Source organism: Limulus polyphemus, unplaced genomic scaffold (genome assembly GCF_000517525.1).
Source record: "Limulus polyphemus unplaced genomic scaffold, Limulus_polyphemus-2.1.2 Scaffold1810, whole genome shotgun sequence".
Taxonomy (NCBI): domain Eukaryota; kingdom Metazoa; phylum Arthropoda; class Merostomata; order Xiphosura; family Limulidae; genus Limulus; species Limulus polyphemus.
This window is the reverse complement of record NW_013667420.1, coordinates 32,841-59,245: the sequence shown is the minus strand read 5'-3', so window position 1 is coordinate 59,245 and position 26,405 is coordinate 32,841. Positions and strand designations below refer to the sequence as shown.

At 33.0% G+C, this 26,405-nt stretch overlaps 1 protein-coding gene across 2 annotated transcripts; it reads right to left on the bottom strand.

Moving 5' to 3' along the window:
• Positions 1-6: 6 nt before the first annotated feature.
• Positions 7-7,570, bottom strand: LOC106465006 (leucine-rich repeat-containing protein 15-like). Of its 2 annotated transcripts, XR_002611883.1 has the most exons (4): positions 6,832-7,570; positions 3,367-3,521; positions 1,844-2,812; positions 780-914 (listed from the first exon to the last, which is right to left on the bottom strand). XR_002611883.1 is itself a non-coding variant. In XM_013925196.2 (3 exons), exons 1-3 carry the CDS (start codon positions 7,494-7,496, stop codon positions 751-753), a joined length of 984 nt encoding a protein of 327 aa, XP_013780650.1. In that variant the 5' UTR covers positions 7,497-7,567; the 3' UTR covers positions 7-750. The 2 variants fall into 2 exon arrangements, 1 of the variants encoding a protein (XP_013780650.1); XM_013925196.2 differs by lacking the exon at positions 1,844-2,812 and having other exon boundaries at positions 7-914; positions 6,832-7,567.
• Between the last annotated feature and the right edge of the window lie 18,835 nt (positions 7,571-26,405).

The window sequence follows — 26,405 nt, the reverse complement described above, 5'->3', positions numbered from 1 at the left end:
ACACAAGATTATGGAGTTGGGTTGGGAAGTTCTCCCCCACCCATCATATTCTCCAGATATGGCACCATCAGATTACCATCTTTTTACCATAGCAAAGATAAATGATGTAAAACAGAGTTTCGTGACAACATTGAATCATAAAATTTAACACATTAACATATATATATTTAGTGCATGTATCTATGCAAGACATAGAAGGAGCAACTGTAACTGGTGATATAAATACATAACACAGAAATGTATGAGAACCACATTGATTGAGTAATTAATATAGTACAGGTCTGTGATACTTGAATCTCTGGAATTAGTCAGAAAAAAAGTTCAGAGCCTAGGCTAAATTCAGTGCTTGAAAACAACTAAACCAACAGAAAACATTTATTATTATTTTTATTGTGAAAATAAACAGTTCGCGATATTTTTTCTTACTCAAATTCTTAAAAAGCATAAGTGAATTAATGAAAGTCACTTAATATCCATTAATAATAACTACAATGAACCTTTATGCCACTTATTCAAGTGTCTGACGTTATGAAAATATCAGACAAAATAAATGTTAACAGTAATGTTATGTTTATCATAGACATTTAGTGATCACTCTGGGATCATGCAGGTTATAAAATGTTACAACGAATACACATCAGCAAGTTACTTGAATTATTCTAGAAATTAAAGTGTTCGCTTTCATTAATTCTTCAAATCAACGTGATTTTTCCAATCGTGTGATATTTTCTTTGTTTTAGGTTTTATAAATTAGTGACCCAATTTGAAACAATCAAGTACACTCCAATTAACGTTTTCAATTACAGTGTTATTCAGTGCGCTGGGTGAAGCACAAGTAGCAGAATCTTTATCGTAGACATCAATGTTGCCGTCGTTCAACCATGCTATGTTACAGGTGCAGTCCCAGGGGTTACCTAGAGGAGTATAAATCAAACGTGGTAAAGTCTTAAAACATTCGAAGTTACACATGAATCTACATGTAAACCAACTCAGGTGTCGGCCCTAGTTAGAGCAAGGAGACAAGCAGTTGAATAATATGATCACAAAAGTCCACCGAGAAGTTGCTCGCTAGTAGAGGATTTTGGGAACAATCCCCTTCAGATAAATATGTATACATATATACAAAGCTCAAATGTGGTTTCTAATTGTTACCTTAAGGGGTTATACATCGCATCATTCGTTGCCCTTTTGTGAGAGATAATAAAGAAAACATTTTAATTATAAATGTCATTTTAAAACTAAAAGTATGAGAGTTCTAAGTAGTCTCTTACTTAATCACGTTTAAAGCCGCCACTGGTAGAATTAAATTGTAGATAATGCTACATCAGTTTGTCATGATTAGAGTAGTGGAATTAAATATTCGATTTTTTATAATCAGAAATATCATTAAGTTTTTCCACAATTTCTATTCTGTATGTTAAACATTTTACAATTTACAGTACGCACTGAAAATGGCACATTTCTGTGTACGTTTAAAATGTTTGATTTTCGAACTTATTTTAACATGAAGTGAGTACTATTGGCAAACAAGATTATCATTTGTTTTTAAACTTTCTTTATTTCGTGATTGAGATAAGCGGTTTAAAATTAAAAAAATAATAAAAATAATATATGATTTACACGAGTCCACTTGATCCAGTGGTTAGCCTGTCGTGATGTGAATCCGAAGGGTCATGGCTAGCGTATTTTGACCCGTGGGCGCGTTATAAAAGTGATAGTTAAATCCCACTATTCTGCATTTGCCATAGCCTAAAATATGAAAATTAGGGCCAATTATTTCTGTTGTTCTGCGCAGATAAACAAATAAACACAAAGCTCATTAAAGTTACAGAAATGTACGTACCTTTGCAGTGGCACAGCGGTTTGTCTGCGGGTGGGCAGAGCACAGATAGCCCATTGTGTAGCTTTGTGCTTAACTTCAAACAAACAAACAAACCCTTGCATCAAATCTGTTATGGTTTATGACTGACTCAGAACATGATCTTAAAAGGGAATATAAAGAAGTTACTGTTTGCTTTTAGAATTGTTTTATAATTAGGCACAGTTTTAATTTTTTCACTTACTATAAAATAGAGAGATTACTATTTTCCTAAATTAATCACGACGGAATAATTCATCAATGTTTTATCTTCCATTTGTTTCTTCATTTAAACTTGCCCCACAGTAGCACAGCGGTATGTATGCGGACTTACAATGCTAGAAACTGGGTTTCAATATCCGTGGTGGGCAGAGCACAGATAGCCCATTGTGTAGCTTTGTGCATAATTACAAACAAACTAAAAAATTATTTAAATTTTAACGCCATGTCTTAGCTTTTCATGGCACCTACAATAAATCACTACACCTGTTTTTCCTCGTTCTATGTCCTCGCATATCTGTTGTTGCGTCTATGAGGTAACTGTGGGCTAGGTTTATTGTTGACTTATCATAATGACATGATAGTTTGAATAAGAGTGCAAATAACGAATGAAAACATGAAGTATGATTCAGTCGCACAATACGCCACCTTCTAGAGATTTTATAAACCGAATTAATTTTGAGAAAAAAGAAGTACAGTATTTTTTCTGGTTATAGAATATTATGGGTTTTTTTGTTTGTTGAATTTCACACAAAGCTACTCAAGGGATATCTGAGCTAGTTAGCTCTAATTTAGAGGGAAGGTAGCTAGTTGACAGCATCCCTCGCCAACTCTTGGGGTACTCTTTACTTACGGCTGAAAGGGCGAATATGTTTGGTGACGAGATTCTAATCTGCGACCTGTTGATTGCGAATCTTCCTCTTTAACGAGAAGGTCTAGCTGAGCGTGGGAATTCTGGAACGTACATATATGTGTCGATGAAAAACATATTTGATCAGCCTTTTTATAAATCGGAAATATGGGGCATTATATCCAATAAATTCCGAAATCTGAATACTTTAATGTATGTACTGTTGATTCTGTATGCTTGTGTGGCACATACACACACATATATATATAGTGTGACACATAATAATGATCATACACATACCAACATACCATTAAATTCTCTAAAATATTACCAGAGGGAGTTTACAGAAATTCATTTTTTATTAATTTATGGAAATGCTTTGAATATTCACAAATAACAAACATTGTTGACTACTGTTAAACGTTGTTGACTATTGTTAAACATTGTTAACTATTGTTAATTGCCTGCAATCTATATTTCTGAAAATAATTTTTTTATTAACTTAATTCCCAGAAATGTATGTTTCTAAAAACTAAAAACTTTAAAATGATCGTAAACAACAATTTCTTTTAATATTCCTCATCTGATTATTAATCAAACTATTTATATTTACTTCCTGTTACATGACGTCTACAGTAATTTACTAAGTAATAATTACCTTCAATTTCAACTGTCACACGTTGCTCATTTTTCAATAAATCTAAAAACGTTGATAAAGAAAGTGTTTCAAGCTTGTTGTTCTTCAAATTAAGAATCATTAATTTAGTCATATTAATAAAAATGTCACTGGGAAGGCTTGTCAGTTCGTTGTTTCTGAAAAAAGAAGAGATATATTAAACTTTTAGATGTTTATACATAAATCAACGAGTTGGTTTATAGTGATAAATATCCACGGTAAATGTTAATACTGTCTTAACTATATCATTTGCATATGATCAAATATAGTTTCTTATAGAAACAAAATTATATATAAATAGAATTTCGGTACCCAAATTGACATGAAAAAAAATGAGGTTTTAGTAAAGCTATATATATTAGTCCACAACATTATATAAACCATCCTTCCTGTCGTTCATAGTTCTCGTTCTTAGTGAATACGCATGGTACCATTGCAGTTGCTACTGACTCTAGTGATTTGTACGGCTCAGGTATTATTTTTATCTTTTTATTTGTGTGTCTCTCGATTTAAGTTCTGAACTTGGCTGAATACGCATATTAATATTACTAAATTCAATAATCAAGTGAATGTATATTGTATTACCGTTTTTTTCTTTCTCTTTATTCTACCTTTTCGTAATCACTAAATGATATAAAACATTTCCGAGAAAACGAAAGACTATACTTTTAAGTATTTTCCGCAAACAGTTGACCTCAGAAAGTTTCACACTATTATTATTGATTATACTTGTAATAAGGAAGATAAATTTACGTTTTAGTATTTATAGAGTCCTTATATTTCCAGTAAATGGCAGTAGTGAAGACGTTTGCTATAAGTCACCTGAAAAGAATGACCGGAAGTTCATCATGATCTAAAGTACTTAATATTTGCACATGAAAATTGTCTCACGAAGTCGAATTAACCATCTATGTTTCAAGTTATGCTTGAAGATTGGTTAACTTTTCGAAAGCAAAAATTTTGATTTATTACGAGAAAGCCGTACTACAGCATCACACCTGGTGCAGGTTAAATAACATACAACTAGATCTTGGTTATTTAACAGTGACATTATGACTGAAGTTTAATTAATCTTGCTTATAAACGAGGGTAATATAACTGTGGACATATTACTCTCGCTTATCAAACTGAGATATCATGACTGTGGTCTAATTACTCTCGCTTATCAAACTGAGATATCATGATCGTGGATTGATTAATCTCGTTTATCAAACGGAGATATGATCGTGGATTGATTAATCTTGTTTGCATCATGATTGGAGGTTAATAGTAACCTACAGGGTTGTTCTGTCTTCTAGTAGCTTGCCCATCCTGATATAGGTGCCCCCCAGTGGTACAGCGGTATGTCTGCGGACTTACAACGCTAAAATCCGGGTTTCGATACCCGTGGTGGGCAGAACACAGATAGCCCATTGTGTAGCTTTGTGCTTAATAACAAACAAACTAACCTGATATAGGATTTAGATAAAGTGGCTAGAGTAATCTTACTTACGTAATGATAACATTAAATTTCCACATTAAGTACTATTAGACAGGCTAATATTTCATTGATTGATAACGAATAGAGTAATCCTTTTTCCCTAAACGGGGGGGGGGGGTGTTATGTTTACAAATCCATTGGTTAAGAAATAGACTATTTTCTGAACTAAATAGGCTATGTCATGATTATAGATTAATTAATTAATAGTTGTATGGATAGTTACGTATTTTGGTCACATCGTGCTTAAAAGTAAGTGAGTATTGGAAAGAATAATCCTCTTTACTGAACTGGTTAAAATAGCTGTAGAATAATTCTTTATTTTTTTAACAGTAGCGAATTCATGATTGGAAAACAATTAGCTAATGGACAAATATGATGCTGCTTGTTGAAGAGTTATTGTGATAGGATTATTTTTTATAACAGGTAGACTAAACCTTGAAAATGATGGTGGCAGATAAAACTGTGTTCGTGTTTATAACATCACTAGTTTGTTTGATATTTCAGGAAAAACGAATAAACTATTATGATATTATGGCGTGTTTCTTAACTCTTTTTTTCACATATTTATCACTTGTATGTCTAGATTTAAACTGTGGTAGAGAATACTTATTCACCCAGTTAAATATATATATATATAGTAAGATATTTGTTTGTTCATTGTTAAGCATAAAGCTACACGATAGATTGTTTGTGCTCTGCCCACCACAGGTATCGAAAGCTAGTTTTCACCCATACAATTCTCCGAAGTTCCCGCAAATATTTTTGTATGAACTCCATTATTGTTCAAAGAACTTTAGGGACACAGCGAACATATTCACAAAATTATTTGTGTTGTACATAATCATTAAACTTGGTGGTTGAATAAAACTTCTTAACGTAATAAGAACGAAAATTTCAGGAAAAATCTTTGTGGTTTGTTGATCGATCTCATTTTTATTAATTTTCTTAAACCCGAAAGAAGTGGAGAGCATACTTTAGATTCCTCTATATACGTGACTTTTTTACTTATAAAAATTAACCCTTATGCATTAATAACACATGTTAGTAATTGTTTGTTTCAAATCTACGATGGTCACCAAAATATCTAGAAAACAGGTTAATAAGCTATTATTGTTAATTATCTTCAATATGTCAAAAAAAGACGTCGACCCTGTGAAACATTTTTTACTTTGTATTTGTATAGATTGTCGTCTTGTGATGATTAATCGTCCACTAATAATGTTGACTCTAAATCTTACTTTATGTCACTGTTGATAGTTTTCCTATAAGTATCACTAGCAGTTGTTTTAAATCTAACCGTACTTGAACAAAAAAGGGTAATGTTTGCTTAGAATTATTATTCTGTATAAAGGCGAATTAGAATTATTATTCTGTATAAAGGCGAATTAGAATTATTATTCTGTATAAAGGCGAATTAGAATTATTATTCTGTATAAAGGCGAATTAGAATTATTATTCTGTATAAAGGCGAATTAGAATTATTATTCTGTATAAAGGCGAATTAGAATTGTTATTCTGTATAAAGGCGAATTAGAATTATTATTCTGTATAAAGGCGAATTAGAATTATTATTCTGTATAAAGGCGAATTAGAATTATTATTCTGTATAAAGGCGAATTAGAATTATTATTCTGTATAAAGGCGAATTAGAATTATTATTCTGCATAAAGGCGAATTAGAATTATTATTCTGTATAAAGGCAAAAAACAAAACAAAAACAAATACCATTTGTTTTATCTAGACAAATGTTTACAGCGAATATTGCATTATTGTGAAGGTGTTTATTTTTTTACAGGAAAAAAATTGAAACTAAATTCTTTACAAATCCAAGCTACAGTTTGCTTTAAAATTATACAGTTTGAGAAACCTATCTTATACATGAAAAATTATAATGAGTGTTATCAGAACATTTGACTAAGGCTGTGAAGTAGCTTTGTACATGAAAAAAGAATAATAACTGGACTTACGTCAAAATCAGTTCTATTGCATTAGAAGGAAGCATGCTTCGTAACAAAGTCTTAATCATATTTCTGGAAAGATCAAGTTTTAAGAGACGATCTAATGTAGAAAAAGCAGAACTTCCTATCCAACGCACCTCGGAATCTTCAATTGTCAGCTCTTGTAGATTAGTGGTGTTTAGCTTACCGAAGTCGTTGGGGATAAAGGTAAAATTACAGCAACTAATTATCATTGTACGCAGGGTTCCAATTGGGAAAAACAGAGCCCAGTCCCATTCATTGAGCGAGTAAATTTCGCGTAACTCCACTTGTGTAACACGTTTCGCAATACCGAGGAATGGAGACTCTCCGGACACTGGTGATGTCAGAAAAGGGAGGTTTGTCCTTTCCACTATGATGTGCTGAAAGTTACACCCACTGAATATACCAGAAGACAGAGCGTGGATTACAGAATTAGTGAGAACAAATTTGTCCAACTGAAACCCTGAGGCTCCTTGTAAAGCATTCTGAAGATCCTGAAGAATGCTTATATTGTGACACTTCATGATCAGTTCTGAACACTTACATGGAGAAATGCTATTGTTACTTGGGCATATTTCAGCAACTAACGGTGTTAAAGATAATATTACAACAAAAATTCGTGAAAAGAGCTGTTTTGCAGAATTAGACGACATTTTTCTTTCGTGTTAAGTTCTCTTCACAGAAGGCTGTGAGTGATCAATCGACTGAAATAAACAGCACACTCGAGGTTTTATATCCTATATGTCAACATGGCTATCTGTAACATCAGATAAACTACCGAAGCATCTTAACCACTCCTATCAACTTGTTTGCTTTGTTAAGATATATTTTGTATTTATCTGTACGAATATGTATTAGCCATATCAAATTACAATATTATATCCATAAAGGACTTGTTTACGAACTAAATAGCCAATCACAGGGAAAAATTCGAAAAACGTCATTAAGTGTTATAAAACGGAAAGTGATGCGTAAAATCTGGATTGTTCGTTAAAGGTGGGCATATACTTTTGTTACCACTTATCTTTTTATTGAATTATGCTTTTCTTGACTACGTGCCAAGTTTTTCCATCCGTAACTTCGTGTTACGATCAGATAAGATAAAAAAAGAAGCAAAATTGTCAACAATATGATGATGAAAATTTTTTTTTACAAGAAACAAATTCGTATAGTGATAAGTATAGAAACACATTGATCCTCATTGAGAAAAAAAAGTAACTCTACTAAGGTTGAGTGTGTTATATTAAAGCGATGTTGGAGCCTCATTATGTTTTTATAGTATATGTCGCCACGTCCAGTCGTACTCTATTTTACTACTACGCATCTTGTCAATAGCTCTGTAGCGTGATTTCTATGGCAAAAGAATCCGTCATAACGTTGTCATGTTGAAAGTACACTCCTTCTCCCTTTGGGTTTTCTATAAGCTCTCTAGTGTACGAAGATAACAAGTTTCGAGTGCCCCTTTCAAACGGCTTAGTCTGACCAATATGTCTTTAAGGGGAATGGCATTAATACCTGCTTTATTCTTCATCTCCTACGACTAGATGTATATATCGTAAAAGAAACTTGTATGCACATGACTTGTGTCACTTTTCCAGATGTAGATCTTTCTTGATTATGTTGTGTACTATTGTCTGGGACATGTGGACGACTTTTGCCACTGATCTTGATGTTTTTTCTAGATACCCACTCATTAAAAGACGCCACATGCTACTTACTACAGCTGAGGTATGACTTATTACAAACCTTTTCTGGATGGTCCTAGTACTATAAGTTGTTTCATGTTCCTTTGTTTCGCAATGCCTTTAAGTACTAGGAACATCCCCATCTCGAAAATTATATATCCCCAGTATGAAGACATCTTTATGATCTGAGTGTGTTAATATCTTGGGTTGGAAAAGGCTGTTACATAAACTTCCCAAAAATGATTAATTTTCGATGGTATCACACAACTCAAAACCGTCAAACAATTTCAAAATATAGTTCTGATACATTCTGTTCCACCGTGACTTTACTTTGGCTATAAATGTCACGTGACTTGCTGATTTGCATATTCATTTGCGTTTTAATATAACGTATTAAATTTTCTCTATTCCAATAAACAGTATTTTAATAAATAAATTTGGTCACAAAAATTCAATTTTATTACTAAACGTTTTTTTATTATAACGTTTACAATCTTTAATTTTGCTATGAAAATTGTAAAAAATAATTCACACTTCCTTCGTATATTATCTTTTATGAAAAGTAGTCAAATTTACGCTTGGATAAAATTTTCTGATAAAAGTTTACATATTTGTTAAGTTCTATAGACCAACTTAAGTTTGTTTTCGAGAAAAGCCACATAGGGCTATCTGCTATGTCTACAGTGGAAAATCGAACCCCGGATTTTAGCGTTGGAAGTCCGTAAACTTACCACTGTCCCATCGAGGGACAATTTATGTTATACATCAATATGTGTGATGTTGAAATTTTGGAAATAAGATCTTAAAAGAAAGAAATTTAAATTGATTATATCAGTTGATTAATTTGAATATTCATTGAAGAGAACTTAATTCTGAAAATGACTTAAATGTGTTGTTTTGTTGTTCTTTCAAGTACGTCTTGTTGCCTTATTCTATAAATTTATATGTTAACATTAGAATTATAGGTTAATATTATTTGTTTTCGTTACCTTTGATTCATACTGTAACCAACATTTATGCTCACGTGTGTGTACTTAAATAATTTGCCACTCTCTGGTGTTTAAAGGTTGTATTGCAGACTAGGGAGTTTCGTCATTTAGAAAACATAAACGTAAGATCTACTATTCCAGATTTAAAAAGTTTTTTCAGACAATTTCCCTCATTCCAGCTTCATTGTGGCTAAATGACCATATAAAGTCCACAAATATCTGTCGCAGTTGAAAGATATGTTGTTTTTATCTCTCTATAACTTATATATAATATATCTTTTAGTTAGATATATTCAGGTAAGGTTTCTAAATATTTGTACAGGCATCCTGCGTGTAGTTATGACATTATTTTAAACTTATACAAATAGTACATAATTCAAAGCTTGTTCCATTGTTCCAAAGTGGCTCAGCGGTAAGTCTGAAGACTTACGACAGTAGAAACCGTGTTTCGATACTCGTGGTGTGCACAGCATGGCTAGCCCATTTTGTAGCTTTGTGCTTAATAACTGACAAACAAACACACCATAGTGGTCAGTTTTCCATTTCACGCTTAACTTGAATGGGGTCATACTCATTTCAAGAGGTGGTACAGAGACTTGAAGGAGTTGGTATGAGTTGGGGATTCATTTCTTGTGATTCTTGTCTGGCATAGGACCATTTCCTCAAGCATTTCAAGAAAGGTTTTGTTTGGAATAGATGGATTTAGGGACAGGTATACCAATGCATAAACAGAAAGCAGAGTTTCACTTTGTTTTACGAACTAACTGAATTTATCTACATTTCCTCACCGTTGAAATTAATAATCAAGAAAATACATCTCCTTAAAAGGTTGTTTTCTCAAACCCAAATTTCATATGTCAAGAGAAATAGCCTTTGCGGTGGCTTATTATGCTAGAAATTGGATTTCGATACCTGCTGTGAACAGAGCACAAATAGCCCATTGTGTAGCTTTGTACTACCCATTTATCATAATTTTACCCACTAAAGTTCAACAAAGGGATACTCTACCCATTAATGTAGCTAGGTAGTCATCTGATAGCCCTGATTAACAGTTCTCGGTCTCTTATATATTTGCCCTTAAATATATTATTGTCACATCTTGATCATACACGTGTGGCAACGAAAACTCCGCTAATTATATAACAATCTTAGTGCTCTGTTTTTCTATTTATTGAAAAACAAACGTAGGAAGACAATATAACGGTTGTTTAGTCTTAATTTTACGCTAATCATAATTAAAACCATGAATTTTACATCACTGTGCTTCTTTAACATTACATAGCCCCCCCCCTCCCCACATTACACATCCTGAAGGCTTATAACGCTAAAAACCGAGATTCACTACCCGTGGTGGGAACAACACAGATATCCCATTGTGCTTAACTACAAATCAACAAAACAATGCAACACATAATAAAGTATCAGATATCTATTCGTAAGGAAAACGTAACATAAAACTAACTGTTGAAAGAAACTAACATCAAATAAACCTAAGTCAGTGTGTCTTGGTTATAGTTATTCTTATCATTTTGCGATAGGAAATTATAATGCTGTTAAAAATCTTGAAACAAAACTGATATTGATTAATAATGCACTGATTTTAACACCAACTAACATGAAACAAAAAAAAACAGGAAAATCTCTGATATTTGTTTATTATGAAAAACAATTAAAACGTTCACATAATAATTATTACTTCGTTTAATATAAATTCAATTTTTAGTTTGATAAGTTGTGTTTCAGGTTTGTACTTCATTATTTGGTTATTAAGAAAGAACAGTTTCTTTGTCGTTAAGCGCAAAACTGCACAATGGGCTATCTGTGCTCTGCCCACCACGGGTATCAAAACGCGGTTTCTAGTGTTGTAAGTCCGCAGACATTCCGCTGTGCCACTGGGGGGGGGGGGGCAAGAAAGAACGGTCTATATTATAGATAAAGTGAAATTTATGAATACTTTGATTAGTCAAATATTAATGTCTACTTTATATACTCTTATTATCAGCTTGAAATATAGAGATAAATTACATTATTATCAATTAATTGTTATTGTTATAACCCATAACCTTTATATGCATACTCCTTTTCTTTTTCTTATTGTACCCCAGAAGCTCAGCAGTAAGTCTGAAGGCTTATAACGCTAAAATCAGGGTTTCGATACCCGCGGTGACCATAGTTCAGATAGCCCATTGTGCATCTTTGCGCTTAACAACAAACATTTCTTTATTATTTAATAAGCTTTAGCTCAATTATTGAAACTGTATAAAAGAAAAGTTTTAAGGGTAGAAATCACTAAATGAAACGCGAGTCTAATGTTTTTGTTTTCCTTTTAAGCTTCGTAATTTATACCCCAAAGAATATAAGTGTAAACTTTAAACATAGACAGCTCTTTTGTAATTTAGGCTTGAATGATACGTTTTACGAAAACAGTAATTGTTGATATAACCTAAATGTAAATAATATTGCTCGTTAGCACATCTAACAGTCTTCGTTATCTTCTGTCCATTTTCTATATGATCAAGAGGACTGAACATTCATACCATTAATGGCGCAGCTGGTAATCATTCTTCTCCACTCTTGAGTTCCTTTCCTTTTAGCGTATTAACTACACACAATAATATTATGTTTAAAATTTAGGTTGAAGAACAGTATTAGTAAAGAATTCATTGACACTTTAATACCAGTTACGTAATTCATACTTTTAAAATTAGCGTGTTGGAAGACATAAAACTTATAACGGATCGATAAACAATACAAAAAAGGATCGTGAAATTTTCAAATGAACAAATTCGTACAATACCTCACAGAACTACTTAATCATATAACTGGAATTAAAACCTTAAACTTATAATACATTGTGTGTTTGTTATTTTAGCGCAAACTACACAATGGGTTATTTGTGCTCTGTCCACTTCGGGGAATCGAATCTCGGATTTAACATCGTATGTCTGCGAGTTAACCGATGAACCACGAGGGGACTGTAATATAATATTTTCTAACGTTTAGCCATTAACCCTCATATCACTGATTTATTTTATGTGGAGACCCATATATTGCATCATATTGAATAATTTTGCTTGTTACAACATTCAATGCAAAAAATGTATAAAAACAAACTGTAGTAATACTTCATTTATATATGTATTTCAATAATATGTAAGCTGACGTTTTTTATTGCTAAAATTCATGATTTTAGAAATGAGAATTACTTTGTCTTAGTCAGTATAGAAATTATAGTTCATGAAAAGTAGTTTTTACACAAGTTATATGAACTTAAATGTTAAACACATATGCAGTATCATTTTACAGAATATCAGAGTATATCAGTATACGTTTTACGTAATATTATTTGACATAGAGTATGCGCAGATATGTTTTGAACAATGTCGTGTATAAACATCTTATTTACAATAAGTCTGCATAGCTTTAGCTTACATAAGTATAAAATACCATGTACAGTAACACATAATTTCAGTATACATAATTACATAGAAGGCACAGTGACGTTTTGCATGAAACAAGTTTGAAGATATGCTGTAACACATTTAAGAATGTCGATATAAATAAGCATGTATAATTTACAATTTTTCATTATGTAAAAAGTATATAACACATGTAGCGAAGTATCAAATAATGAGTATATAAATATGTTCGTCATCATAAGTACTTTCACAACACTTTAGTAAACCAGAGAGGCTCAATTAACACTTTTGTAATTAATACTGGGGCCTCTGTGAATCATGAGAGGTAATTTCATTCTAGTTACTAATAATAATTAGAATGCATTTTTTTCAACAGTTGGTTATCCTCGCTGTTAACAATATTGCGGGCATAAACCCCCAAAAACATCGCACGAGGTTCGACTACCCAAGTAGTCTTAGATCAGTCCTAACTCCATATGCTAACAATGCAAAATAATTATTATAATTATAAACATATAGCCCCCCCCCCCCAGTGGCATAGCTGTATGTTTGCGGCCTTACAACGCTAAAACCGGGTTTCGATACCCGTGGTGGGCAGAGCAAATATAGCCCATTGTGTAGCTTTGTGCTTAATTCCAAACAAATACAAATATAATTAAATTAAAAATAAGAAAAAAGTGAGTAAATGAAACGAATATTTTAATTGATACTGTATCTCTAAAAGTTTTCTCCAGTTGTACAATTAATGTTAAAATAGAAACATACTGTACACCTTTCAATATAATGTTAAAAGCTAAGAGCACAAGTTTAATAAGAGAGAAAGATCAAGAACTGAATTCAGTGATTGCCCTTATCTCAACCTACGCACGTAGCATATTTCATATTTAGGCACTCCTGAAAATGGAGCTTGTAAAGTTTAATTACCCCATTACCGTTTCACAACATAGACGGTAAAAAGATGTGATTTTTTTACTACAGCACCTTCAATAAAAGAACGACGCCACTTATATTTCTCACGTGTTTATTATACTTTTTTATGTTCTAATTTTTCGACTAACTTTAACCGATTTTGTTGGGCTTCACTAATTTTTAGCGCGAGAAAAGGAACTAAAAGATTTCGATGTAGTTTTTGTTCTTCTTCACTTTGTGTTTAGCATAAATTAAAACAAGTAGCGAGAACTGCAATCAGATTCTCTCTTAACATGAGCGCCAGCTCAGTCATATAGAATTGGATAGAAAAAATCTTGCTTAGAATTTAGATCCAAAATCGTATCGGAATTATGCACCTGCTCACTTAGATTAATTGATCTGGATTCATACATGGGACTAATTTTCCTTGTGAACCGTTTAATCATCAACTCTATTGATGTACCCTTTAGATCTATCCCATTATAAAATCACTATAGTCTTTTTTATATTAATAACATTTCCATAAGTTATCGCTTGTTGAACGCTAACTCTTGCCTTAAAACTTTAGAATATTCGCCTCTATAAAGATATGATTTATTTCAGTTGCTAGTTTATAAGCTTAATTTTTCAGTGCATCTTTTCTACTGCCATGTATATTTTTGCGATCCTTTTCGGGTTATGAATTTGCTTTAAATGGATGCCGTTGTTTTTTCTCCGCCTAAGGTGATGTAAATGCGTGTCACCTTTAAAATGTTTATTACATAAAATGTTAGACCAATACTGCAAGTCTTTTTATTAAAAACCTTAGATAGCAGTAAGACTAAATCTATAAACTGTATATTAATCAGAGATTTAATCAAAACATGTCCGCAAATTGAAGTGTTTTAGTTATCCAAACAAAACAAAAAAATTACCAAATTAATTAAAATTTATTCAAGTAGGTCTATTATTATTAAAAGATATAGTTCGTAAACGTATTAGGCATTATTGTTAAAGTATTCTGTATATATTAGAAAACCTTACCGTAATAAGGGGAAAATTGACAGCTATTGTTTCTCTGAATATATTAACATAACTTGGTAATGATAAAACTTACTTCATTTTCACAAATGCTTGTGTTGTTGTTTTCAAGAGGACCATTATCATACTCGAAACGCGAGCTAAAAAGCTAGGTTCAAGTATAGCCACTCTAACGTAGAACTGCTGACCAGAAGGAGAGCAGTCAGTCAGCTGGGTTTATACTGTCGTGTTTATAATGCCCACAATTTGAAAGTGTGGACTGCATATCGCAGCTTCAACATAGGAATTTTCATTCCCCAGTCCAACATTTTAAGTATTAGGCCAATCCAAACTCTTTTACGTAAAACAAATTAAAATACATCAATCTGAATTTAAGATAATGAAGTAAAAATACGAACATTTGATTTTCTGATGTTAAGAGTTAGTCCGTTTTCTTACCCTTAAAAGGATGTTTGACATTGTGTTGTCATATATAAAACTACGGTAATTCCATTTCTGCGTATTAAACCAGGAGTTTCTTTCGTACGTCCAGCAACTTAGCTGAAGGATAAACAGTAAGACACTTTGTAAGAACTCCTTCTTTTCTCATGCCACTTAGATAATTCATTTGTCTCGTTACTTTAGGTGTGTTGTTTGGAACATATTATATACAAACAAATCAATGTGATTAAGTAACATTCGGAAAGCTAATGTAACTCTCTATTGTTAGTTATATCAAAGTTGTGTACATTATATTTATTGCGTTTAATCTTTAAAGACAAATTATTAGCACTTTACTCATTTTATTAAAAGGTAGAAAAAATTCCTTTCTTACCCTCGTTTAATGTTCATGTCATAACATCTGGAGTAGCTTTTGAATATTTTCTGCCTGATTCATATGAAAATGATATTGTATGATCAAGTAAGTAAGTACTTAGGTACACTGGTATCTGTCAGTAAAGTATCAATTATCCACAAAACACAGGTTCCGAAATCGTTATGCAGAGAGTTAAAATTAACTCGGAAAGCAAAGGAAATACACACATTCATACGAATAAAACAAACTCTATATTCATGGCTGCTAGGTTAGAAAGTAGGATTACGATGATACATCTAAACCAGATGAAGACAGGAATTATAAAAGAGAGAACTGTGTATAATCCTAATTGAAGTAAGGCCGAGAACCTGGTGCGGTATAAACATAGTCAATGGGAGATAAACACCTAACTTAGACTCATTTTTACAAGTATCTGTACTACCACTCGGAATGAGCATGGCATAACACGAGAAAGCATAAACATAAACAAGACCAATTAAGTACAAGCGTATGGAATAAGCACTGAGGTATATAACCTCTAAACAAGAATATTGCTGCATCTTTTCGACCTTCCCACATACGGTTTACAAAGTTGTCATAACTACATGCAAAAACCCCTGTTATCAACACTATGAAGCAGTTTATGCCTCTCTTTGTTTGTCTTTAATGAAAATGTTCAATTTCCCGACCATGAAACATTCAAGATTGCTTGTATACAGCATATAGAAATTCTGAAGTAGCTTACTTTTTTCATTTTTTATGACAGCCGTTTCAATTTTTCTCCTGTACTTCCTGAATACCTGCTTTTCAAACTATGCTCTCTACAAGGACCGGGTACAGCCCAGTAGTGAGGATGCCAGACTGTGAATCCTATGGTTTATGATTTGCGTTCCATTGACACAAAAATGTGCTCCACGTTATTGATTTTCTCATCTTTATGAACTCTGTGGCTATTCCAATTTTTCCTTTTGTATTGCCTTAGTTCATTGTTTTGAAAATCATCCATTATTTTTTAGGGAACTTTAAAACATTTCAGAATTGAAAAATATAGGTTGTAAAATAAAAACGTATAATACATTCACTGGACAAATCTATTTATTCAGAAGTGAAACTAACGTTCATACATCTTTTAAAGTCAACAAATTAAATATAGCATGAGGCATGGGCACTTTTGGCAGCATTCCTAAATAAATATATATTCTCTATTAGTTGTGGAAAAGTGAAAATTGGCAATTCTTTCAACTGTGACACCTCCCTTCTCCTTATCTTAGGGTCTTCCATGAACCAAACTTTAACAGTAAACAATAAAAACAAAATTAAAAAGTTATATAACAAGTCATATAAGTTCCAATAGGTTCCAGTTTCCCTCAGATCGTATGTATACCATCACATTTACACAAATACAACAAAAAGAAACACGAAGTCTCCAAAAGCCAGTTATAAAAACTAAATAAAACTCAACTCAAAAGAAATTAAATATTAGAATAAACAAAAAATAAAATGAAATTACAATGAATCTAATACAACGACTATACAAGTAGATATACTACCAAATCAAATCAAATGTAAATATTTAAACCAAAAAATTAAGCGCATTATAAATTGAAAACCCAAAGCGCAAAGTAAAATTTAACTTCAATAAAATGCAGCAGACATTTAGGACTTATTCGTCCAAACAGAAGCGTGAAGTAAGTACAAAACAAATAAATTCAAAATACAAAATAATCATAATGATAAAATGCACTTTTGACATCAAATTGAAGTTTACATTTACAGCTTGGAACTACACAGCTGTTCTGTTAGTTTGAGGGGTCCTATCAGGTACTATGGTACCTTTGTAGTATGAGGTGGTTCCACCTCCCTGGTTTGCCATTACCTATTTTGTTCTTGACAGTACCATAACAGACCATCAGCAGTTGAGAATGCATATGATAAGTGTCTATCCCAGTCAGCCTGTTCAGGGTTGAAAAACTTAATAGACATATACTTGGCAATGAAAATGCCAAATATTATGTGTATAAGTGCTACATTTGCCAGTTTTTGCCAGTCGTCCTTTATATTCCCTGTTTCTTCAGTTGCTCTTCCCAAAGTTTTTAAATCGTTATTTATGGTGTCTTTCCAAATGCTGAATCGTCACTGGTTCATTGCCACTACTACTGCAGTGTCCAGGATCTTAACATTAAATATATGAACATGATTTCACAAATTAGAGAGATAATCCTTTGTAATTTCAAAGTGCATAGCCACGTTCACTCAACGAAAATAAACACAGAAACTTGATGTTTCTTCCTTGTTCCTCACAACTACCACTGGACAAAATTGGAAGTTGTATAACATCTTGTTTTTCAATTTGTATTCATCTTCAGCACTAGAAACATTCTTGATGCTCTAAAAAGCCGCAACAGTAGTTATTTTATCAGACCCACGGTAACTGTGTTTATGTAGTGACGTGTGATTATTATCGGACATAGTCAGATATCTGTATCCCACAAACACATCGGCAAACACCTTGAACAATTCACTGAGTTCATATTTCTGTATCGAGTTCGCATTATTAACACAACCTTCATCTAGGGGCTTTAGGTGCTCTGGAAGTTACGTATTCTTTATCAGATGCAGAATATTTCTGTTTTTATTACCAGGCTAATATCAGCTAGGATCTATGTAGCCAAATATCCAGAGTTATTGGTACAACACCTTCACCAGCATAGATAAGTGTTCCAATAAGTGCACTCTGCTTTCCACATTAAGAAAACAACAAATTGTTTGTGCATCAATTGTACCAATGTAGTAAATAATTACAACACATTAGACTACGCCAATAGTGCACCATGAAGCATTACTTACACATTTGGTGGTATCACTAACTTCTTATCAACATGCACATATATATTCCACTGTTTTTTGGGTTTAATGTGGTTGAGAATGGATTGTTTTCTTACTAAATATCAGTTTACTTTTTGTATAAGCAAAACTAGTTGACGGTTTTTACAGTAGGTTTATTCCTTAAAATTCAAATGTCTGAATCCAGATCACAAAATGTTTCCTTCATTCAGCATGCAGCATTACCAAGACAAATTCAGAAACTCGTTCCACCATTCGCCACCAGCTTGTCTCGTTTTGCCAGAATACGGTTAGTTCTAAGTGGCTGAAGTGGTGGCTTTCCACATATTGCCTGATACATGTCAAGAGCGAATAAGGTCCTGACAGCTTCAGTATCCACTAACAAACATTCTCATATCTATGTATTGTTATTGGTAATCACCGTGATATTCTAGGCCCATATTTCTCCCAATCAGCCACCATCACATTAAGTATGAGCTAGTAGCCAGGTCCTTTTGCACCTGTTGCAGCAGTAGTCAAATATATCATTGACGGTCCTGTGTTGTGACAGAATATCACTATTCCTGAAACCAGTAACGAGATCAGCCACAGTTTAAGCAGGACCCCCTTTGGGAGTCTGATTTTGGTTGCATTTATAGTCAGCCTTGGCAACTAGTCCCGATGTCGCACATAGAGACAGGGTGGCTGAACTATGATGCCTCGCACCATTTATTACAGTGGAACTAATAGTCAATGATTCTTTTGAGCCTTGATCTGATCTCAGAGCGTAGGGTTTCAGCTGCAACTGTATCTGCTGCTGGTTTCTTCCTCTGATATAGCACACAGTTTGAGATGATCCGTCTGATCCATGTTACCAAACAACCTACCTATATTAGATAAAAAAATTATAATCTGAGACCCATGTCGTGTCACATAGCTAACATAAAAGCCCCTCAATGAACTTGTCAATATGTATCTTACGATGATTATCAGAAAACACGCAATCTTCTCAAATCATCAACATAAATATCCAAGTTCTTAGATCCTCCACTTTGAGCTTTGTACTCAGTTTTATGGATTGCTTTGTTCTCCACAAGGTCGAATCTCTAATGAAGTTTATTGAAGCCTATGTTCCAGATATCAAGCTACTCCTCGTCCAAATGGTGAAGGACGATCAGCTGGGTTGAGCACACGTCGAAATTGCTGATAGGAAGCACGCACTTACAGGGAACAGCTAGGATGTTGGGGTCTCTCTCTCTCTCTTGGTGAACATCTGAGCATTCTAGCTGAACGTTTTTCTGTATAAAGGGAGTATGTGTATTTCATGTTTCTAGGAGTAGGGGATAGTTGCATTAAACTGATATCTTCCTTTATGAAGCCTTGTGTTGATCTAGAAGTCCTGGCTTGGCCAGGAAAGACTGGTCCGTTGCTAGGAGTAGGGGGCTGGCTTGTAGTATTGAGCATAGATGATACCTCCCTTTATAAAGACATGTGATGACCTGAAAAGACTGGCTTGTCTAGGAAAGACTTATCGTCATCTATAAAATCAATAGGTGTATTTCTTTTGGCAGTTTTTTAATCTACTGACAATAGTTAATTTGTGTTTTAAAAAATTCTATAATTTCGCTTTTACATTTCGGATGTTTGTTTCAAAATTGTAGAATTTCCAAATACTTAACTGTTTATTCTTTGTTTATACCAACCAACACATTATCAATGTTGTAGAAGAGAAAAATAAGTTTCAGTTTGAAATTAAAATTAAGGATTTTTTCATTAACTTAAGTAATGTTAACTTCTGTTTTGTGCATCTTGGTTCTCGTAAAAGAGATAGAGAATTTCTTTTGATTATATATTTTTGTTCTTTGTTTGTTTGTTTGGTAATTAAGCACAAAGCTACACAATGGGCTATCTGTGCTCTGACCACCACAGGTATTGAAACCCGGATTCTAGCGCTGTTAGTCCGCAGACATACCGCTGTGCCACTTGGGGCCTTTTATTCTTTGTCTAATTGTTTTAATATCAAGTCATAACGTTTATTTCTGATTATATACTTCCTTAACGCAATTGTCCTCACCATATTAAAGAAGAAACATTGAGGTTTTTAAAATAGAGGTATTAATTTCAGGGTGAATTGACTTTGACTATTTGTTTTCTTTACTCTAGTGCTTCATAAAAATGATATAAGTCTATACATTCTTTTTGAGTATTGTGTCTTTACTGCAAGTCCTCGTAAGTAAAGAAGTTACACAGAGAGAAAAACAAACACACTTTATCCGTCAAAGTGAATTACATTTCAGAGCTCACATGGCTAAGATGTGACCTAGCTTATTATCGTCTAGGGGTAAGAAATACCACAATAATACCAATGAAAAGTTACATTACAACCATTGATAACAAATTGTTCTTAACATCAACAAGGTTTAAAATCTTATATATCCTCCACTGTTCTAACGACTAATAACCAAAGATTTGATCTCCAAAAAGTTTTAAAAACGTAACTTACACATTAATATTTCTATATAATAGTTTATATGCTCGAATGTTAACCCTTACTTGAACTGTTTTTTTCTTTTACTTAGATTCCTCCTTCAGCAAGAAAATTCTCATTAATGTTGAACCGATCCTTTTTAAGACTAGAACCGGTGAAACTATTTAGAAACTTCAAACTATAATATGAAGTTGAGCGTAGAAATACCAAACACAGTATTAGTTGGAAAACTGAACTATAATATTTTCACACGATACAAATAAATGAATCGCTTTCTAACGTCAGTACCGTCCATTAACTAATAATAAGAACTTCCGAGTGAAAGAAAAGAACGGTGTATAATAATATGTCAACCAAACTATATCTATTGTAACCAGTACCGATGAGGCCTTTCTCTAAATACCAGAACTCTCCAGACAGCTTAAGATATAAGAGGTTCTCGTAATGAAAAAAAAATTTAATTGAATGACGGAGACTTGTTATTAAAGAAAGTTAAAGATAATTACTACAAAACAAATAAAAAACATATATTTAGGTACTCTCAACGATGATAAGTAATGAGATATTCTAAAGAATGTAACTTGCATTAATTTGTATAGAGTGGTATAAAGATTATATGAATGTTAATATAGGTATTTATACATAAACGATGTTATTTACACAAATAAAACAGCTTTAGTTTCTAAGCTGCAAATTATGTAACAAACTTGTTTTTTATATTATTTAAGATTTCTCGAAATATTCGTTATTAATATTGCATACTTGTAAGTACAAACTTTTATGAATAAATGATTCAAAGTATTATACTTTAAATATAGCTATTCGTTAGTTTTGTACTGATGTTGTACTTTTAATATAATAGTTATTTAAAGTTATGTTTTCAATGTAAATACTTTTTAGTGCACACTTCTAATTTCACCACTCTTAAGGATTGTACTTCTAATATGCCAAAGTTTTAATGTGACATATTTAATACAATCAGTCTTTATGATTATACTTTTTACATAATCACTCCTTAGCTTTATCCTACTATGATATGAGAGAAGTTTGTTTGTCCTCTAACTCCTCCTAGGCTTTTACATTTGGGCCTGTAAAATATGGTTTAATTAACTAGGAATGATTCGGAATGCATAGATTTCGTAGCTCCAGTGATGTCTAAATATAGATCAGTCAGTGAGGGCGGCTACTAGGAGTATTGATGGAATTTATCCACTTTTCTCTTTCATTGCATAGAGTATACATATATAACCTATATATTTTCAATCAGTACTGGCATACTTAGAACATAAACAGAAATACTATTTATCTTCATAATTGGCAAAACATTAATTCTACAATTGCATTTAGTTTTCAAATCCTTTAATCATTTGATGAATTTGTTTTTCACGCACTGTTTATACATGCTTTCAAGATAGACACATTCATATTTAGCGAGATGTTTTTAATTTACATGCTATTTATTGGTTTTAGATTTAAAAAAATAACTACAAAATAAATTAAATGTTATTTAAATAATCAAGCTCAGTAGATATAAATAATTATATTTTTATGTACTTTCAACTTTTATATTGTCACTGGCATATTTCAGAAAAAATCTAAACATTTATATGTTCAGAATTGTTATAAAATTTCGTTTTCAATTCTCACCAATCATTTGAGGGATTTAATATTCATTGATATAAGCACCTCATAACAATACCTATCAACAATGTGTGGTTAATTATAAAACATCTAAATATACACATTATTTCTCTTTTGTATTTTACAGATCAGTCAGGTGTGATCATGCCAAATAAAGTACGCATGAGAAGGTTATCAAGAACAACAGAAAGGAAAGAAATTGTGAATGCATGTAAAACCACAAACCTCAGTAAAGATTTAGCCATAAGTAAAACGAAATAATGACCCTTTCCTATAAAATCAATAAATGAATCATATAAATGATTTGTTAACTTTCATAATCGGTACATCTGCTAATTTTTTTAATACAAGTGGATTGGATGTGACCTAGATTTTAGCATGCTCGAACGGTGAATCCAAGAGCTCACGGTTCGCGGCTTGTTGCCGAAAAGACATGTTTTGCACTTTGGGGCCGTGGGTGCACTCTAAGATTGGCGGTCAAATCCCGTTATTCGAACAAACAATAATGGTCCAAGAGCTGGCGGTGGGTGCTGTTGGTTGCTTGCCTGCCCTCTAGTCTATCAATTAAACAAAATGGAACGGCTATGCGCAGACAGCCTTCGGTGTAGCTTTGCGCGAATATTCTGAAACAAACAATTAATGCAGTTATTCATCAGGGTTATGCTCTCAATATAACCACTGTCTAGTGAGTTTCATCTTGAACACATTTATATCCATTGTTTACAAACTTTCTAAAAAGTCAGCCTGAAGCATGATTCAAGGACTTTTGACCCACTGTTTCTTAAAGAACAGAAGTCTTAATATTCTTAGAATTACGTTTAACGAATCTATTAAAGATTAGGGTACAAAATCAAATTAAATAACCGATAAAATCCCAACGCTTTACCCCTGAAGAAGACAGGTTTTGTCGTCGAATGTGATTTACCAAGTTTGATGATCCTATGTGTTCCTTATGGTTATTGCATAGTTGAATTTGTTTTCTTTGGGCATAACATGGCTGATGGTTAGGTAGCTCGTGCCATAATCTGCGTGCTCTAAACCTGTCGCTGAACGCGCTCGCCCTTTCAGCCGTCACGGCAATTTCATCATTCGTTGGTAAGGACGGCTATAACAGTTAACCCTCGAGTAGATTTTCGCGAAGTTCAACAAACAAATTATTTTCATTGAAAGGTCAACATTAGTATTGTGCTCTTGTTTTCTTAATGTTGATACTCAGTGTGATACTATAAATATCACTTGCCAGTATTTTAGGAATACTATACTTACTTCATAGTTTTGTAAAGATAAAATATTAAGTTTAAATATTTGTAAGATGTACTATAACATTTATTCTTTTTTCTTATTAATCTATGATATCACAAAATCGCTGAAATAATTTGTAGTTGATAATCTTCCACGTGTAACTTTATTACAAACAGGTAGAAATTGTGAAGAAACATCACAATAAGATTTCTCATGATGTATAAAACTTTACCGTTAATTGGACCAAGCCGGATTTCAAATAAGAATAGTACTTGAATAGGATTTCAATTACGCTGTTTGGTTATGAACCACTGTAGATGAAGCTTTATGGATCTAAACCAAAACTCATTAGCGGATCGACTAGGTTTGAACATTATTTTCAGCTACAAGAATAGCTTGTTTTTTTTTTTGTTTTTTTTTGTCTTTTAACTTTCGCGCAAAGCTACACGAGGGTTGTCTGCTCTAGCCATCCCTAATTTAGCAGTGTAAGACTAGAGGGAAGGCAGGTAGTCATCACCACCCACCTCCAACTCTTGGGCTACTCTTTTACCAACGAATATTATACTGTCATATTATAACGCCCCCACGGCTGAAAGGGCGACCATGGTTGGTGTGACGGGGATTCGAACCCGCGACCCGCAGATTGCGAGTCGAGCGCCCTAACCACCTGGCCATGCCGGGCCTACAAGAATAGAAAAAGATGTTGGATCACGAATGAAGTATTAAGAATTTACATTCAGCCTACTTTGATATTTCATCAGCTTTTCTATACTTAAAAGTTTCGAACTTTTCCAGCTTTATCTACCCCCCCAGTGGCACGGCGGTATGTCTGCGGACTTACAACGCTAGAATCCGGGTTTCGATACCCGTGGTGGGCAGAGCACAGATAGCCCATTCTGTAACTTTGTGCTTACTTGCAAACAAACAAACAAACCAGCTTTGTCTTACAAATTGAATAATACAACATTCCTGTTTGCTTTTGCTGAAATTCTTATGATGTAAGAGCACAATAAAAGTGATATTCTAACTCTCAACTCAACACACCCGACAATTTTACAACATTACATGTAAAGAATAGATAGGTTACTGCGGTGTCATATGCTATGTTTAAAGGGTGAAATTATCAATAATGTGTCACAGAAACACAAAAATTCCTCTTCGCTTATCTATTACAAAAACTTTTATATTACTATATTACTACTTTTAACTATATTAATCTATTACATGGTACAAGGTAATTTAAAACAGCTTAATTTTTGAATCACTAATTCTGTTTCTGGCATATCCAACAATATCTATCTTTGGATTTTATGCATTATAACTTTCAGTTTGTATTACGTTGTTAAACATAAATTATAAAACAGTTCGAATACTAGCTTTTTCTTGTTTGACAATGAGTTAGAAGGTCTATGTGTTTCACGATTCTTCAGAAAATTTAATATTACAGCAAGGTTTGTCTATTTGAAAGTAAAATGTTTTTCTTATTCTTTGATTGATACATGAAAGATACACAGAACTCTGAGAAACACAAAACCCTAAAATACACAGAATCCCGAGAATCACAGAACCCTGACGAACACAGGACCTGAAATACACAGAACTCTGAGAAACACAGAACCCTAAAATACACAGAATCCCGAGAATCACAGAACCCTGACGAACACAGGACCTGAAATACACAGAACTCTGAGATACACAGAACTCTGAGAAACACAGAACTCTGAAGTACACAGAAACCTGAGATACACAGAACCCTGAGAAACACAGCACTCTGAAATACACAGAAACCTGAGATACACAGAATTCTCAGGCACATAAAACTCTGAGATACACATGACTCAAAAGTACACAGAACTCTGAGATACACAGAACACTGAGATACACAGAACACTGAGATGCTCAGAACTATAAGATACACAGAACTATAAGATACACAGAACTCTGAGATACACAGAACTATAAGATACACAGAACTCTGAGATACACAGAACTATAAGATACACAGAACTCTGAGATACACAGAACTATAAGATACACAGAATTCTGAGATACACAGAACTCTGAGATACACAGAACTCTGAGATACACAGAACTATAAGATACACATAACTATAAGATACACAGAACTATTAGATACACAGAACTATAAGATACACAGAACTCTGAAATACACAGAACTATAAGATACACAGAACTCTGAAATACACAGAACTTTAAGATACACAAAACACTGAGATAAAGCCAGCAATATATTTATTTATATATTTCTATATATTTCATTAATTTTCGTTCTGTTAATTTAACTTTATCTTTCGCTTTCATCTAGTAATTTGTACATTAAGTTTTGCATCTGATAAACTATAAATCATCATTTTATATTCACTACATAAAATTCAATGTCCTATAACATGGACTAAAGTATTTAGCTAATTACAAACCCTAAACGATAATTCTGTTGACTGTCGAAAGCGGGATTCCCAAATTCTGCGAAATTTGCCGCTGACTTATTCCACCATCTGCTTGACCAACTCTCCTTCCTCTAACAAAATC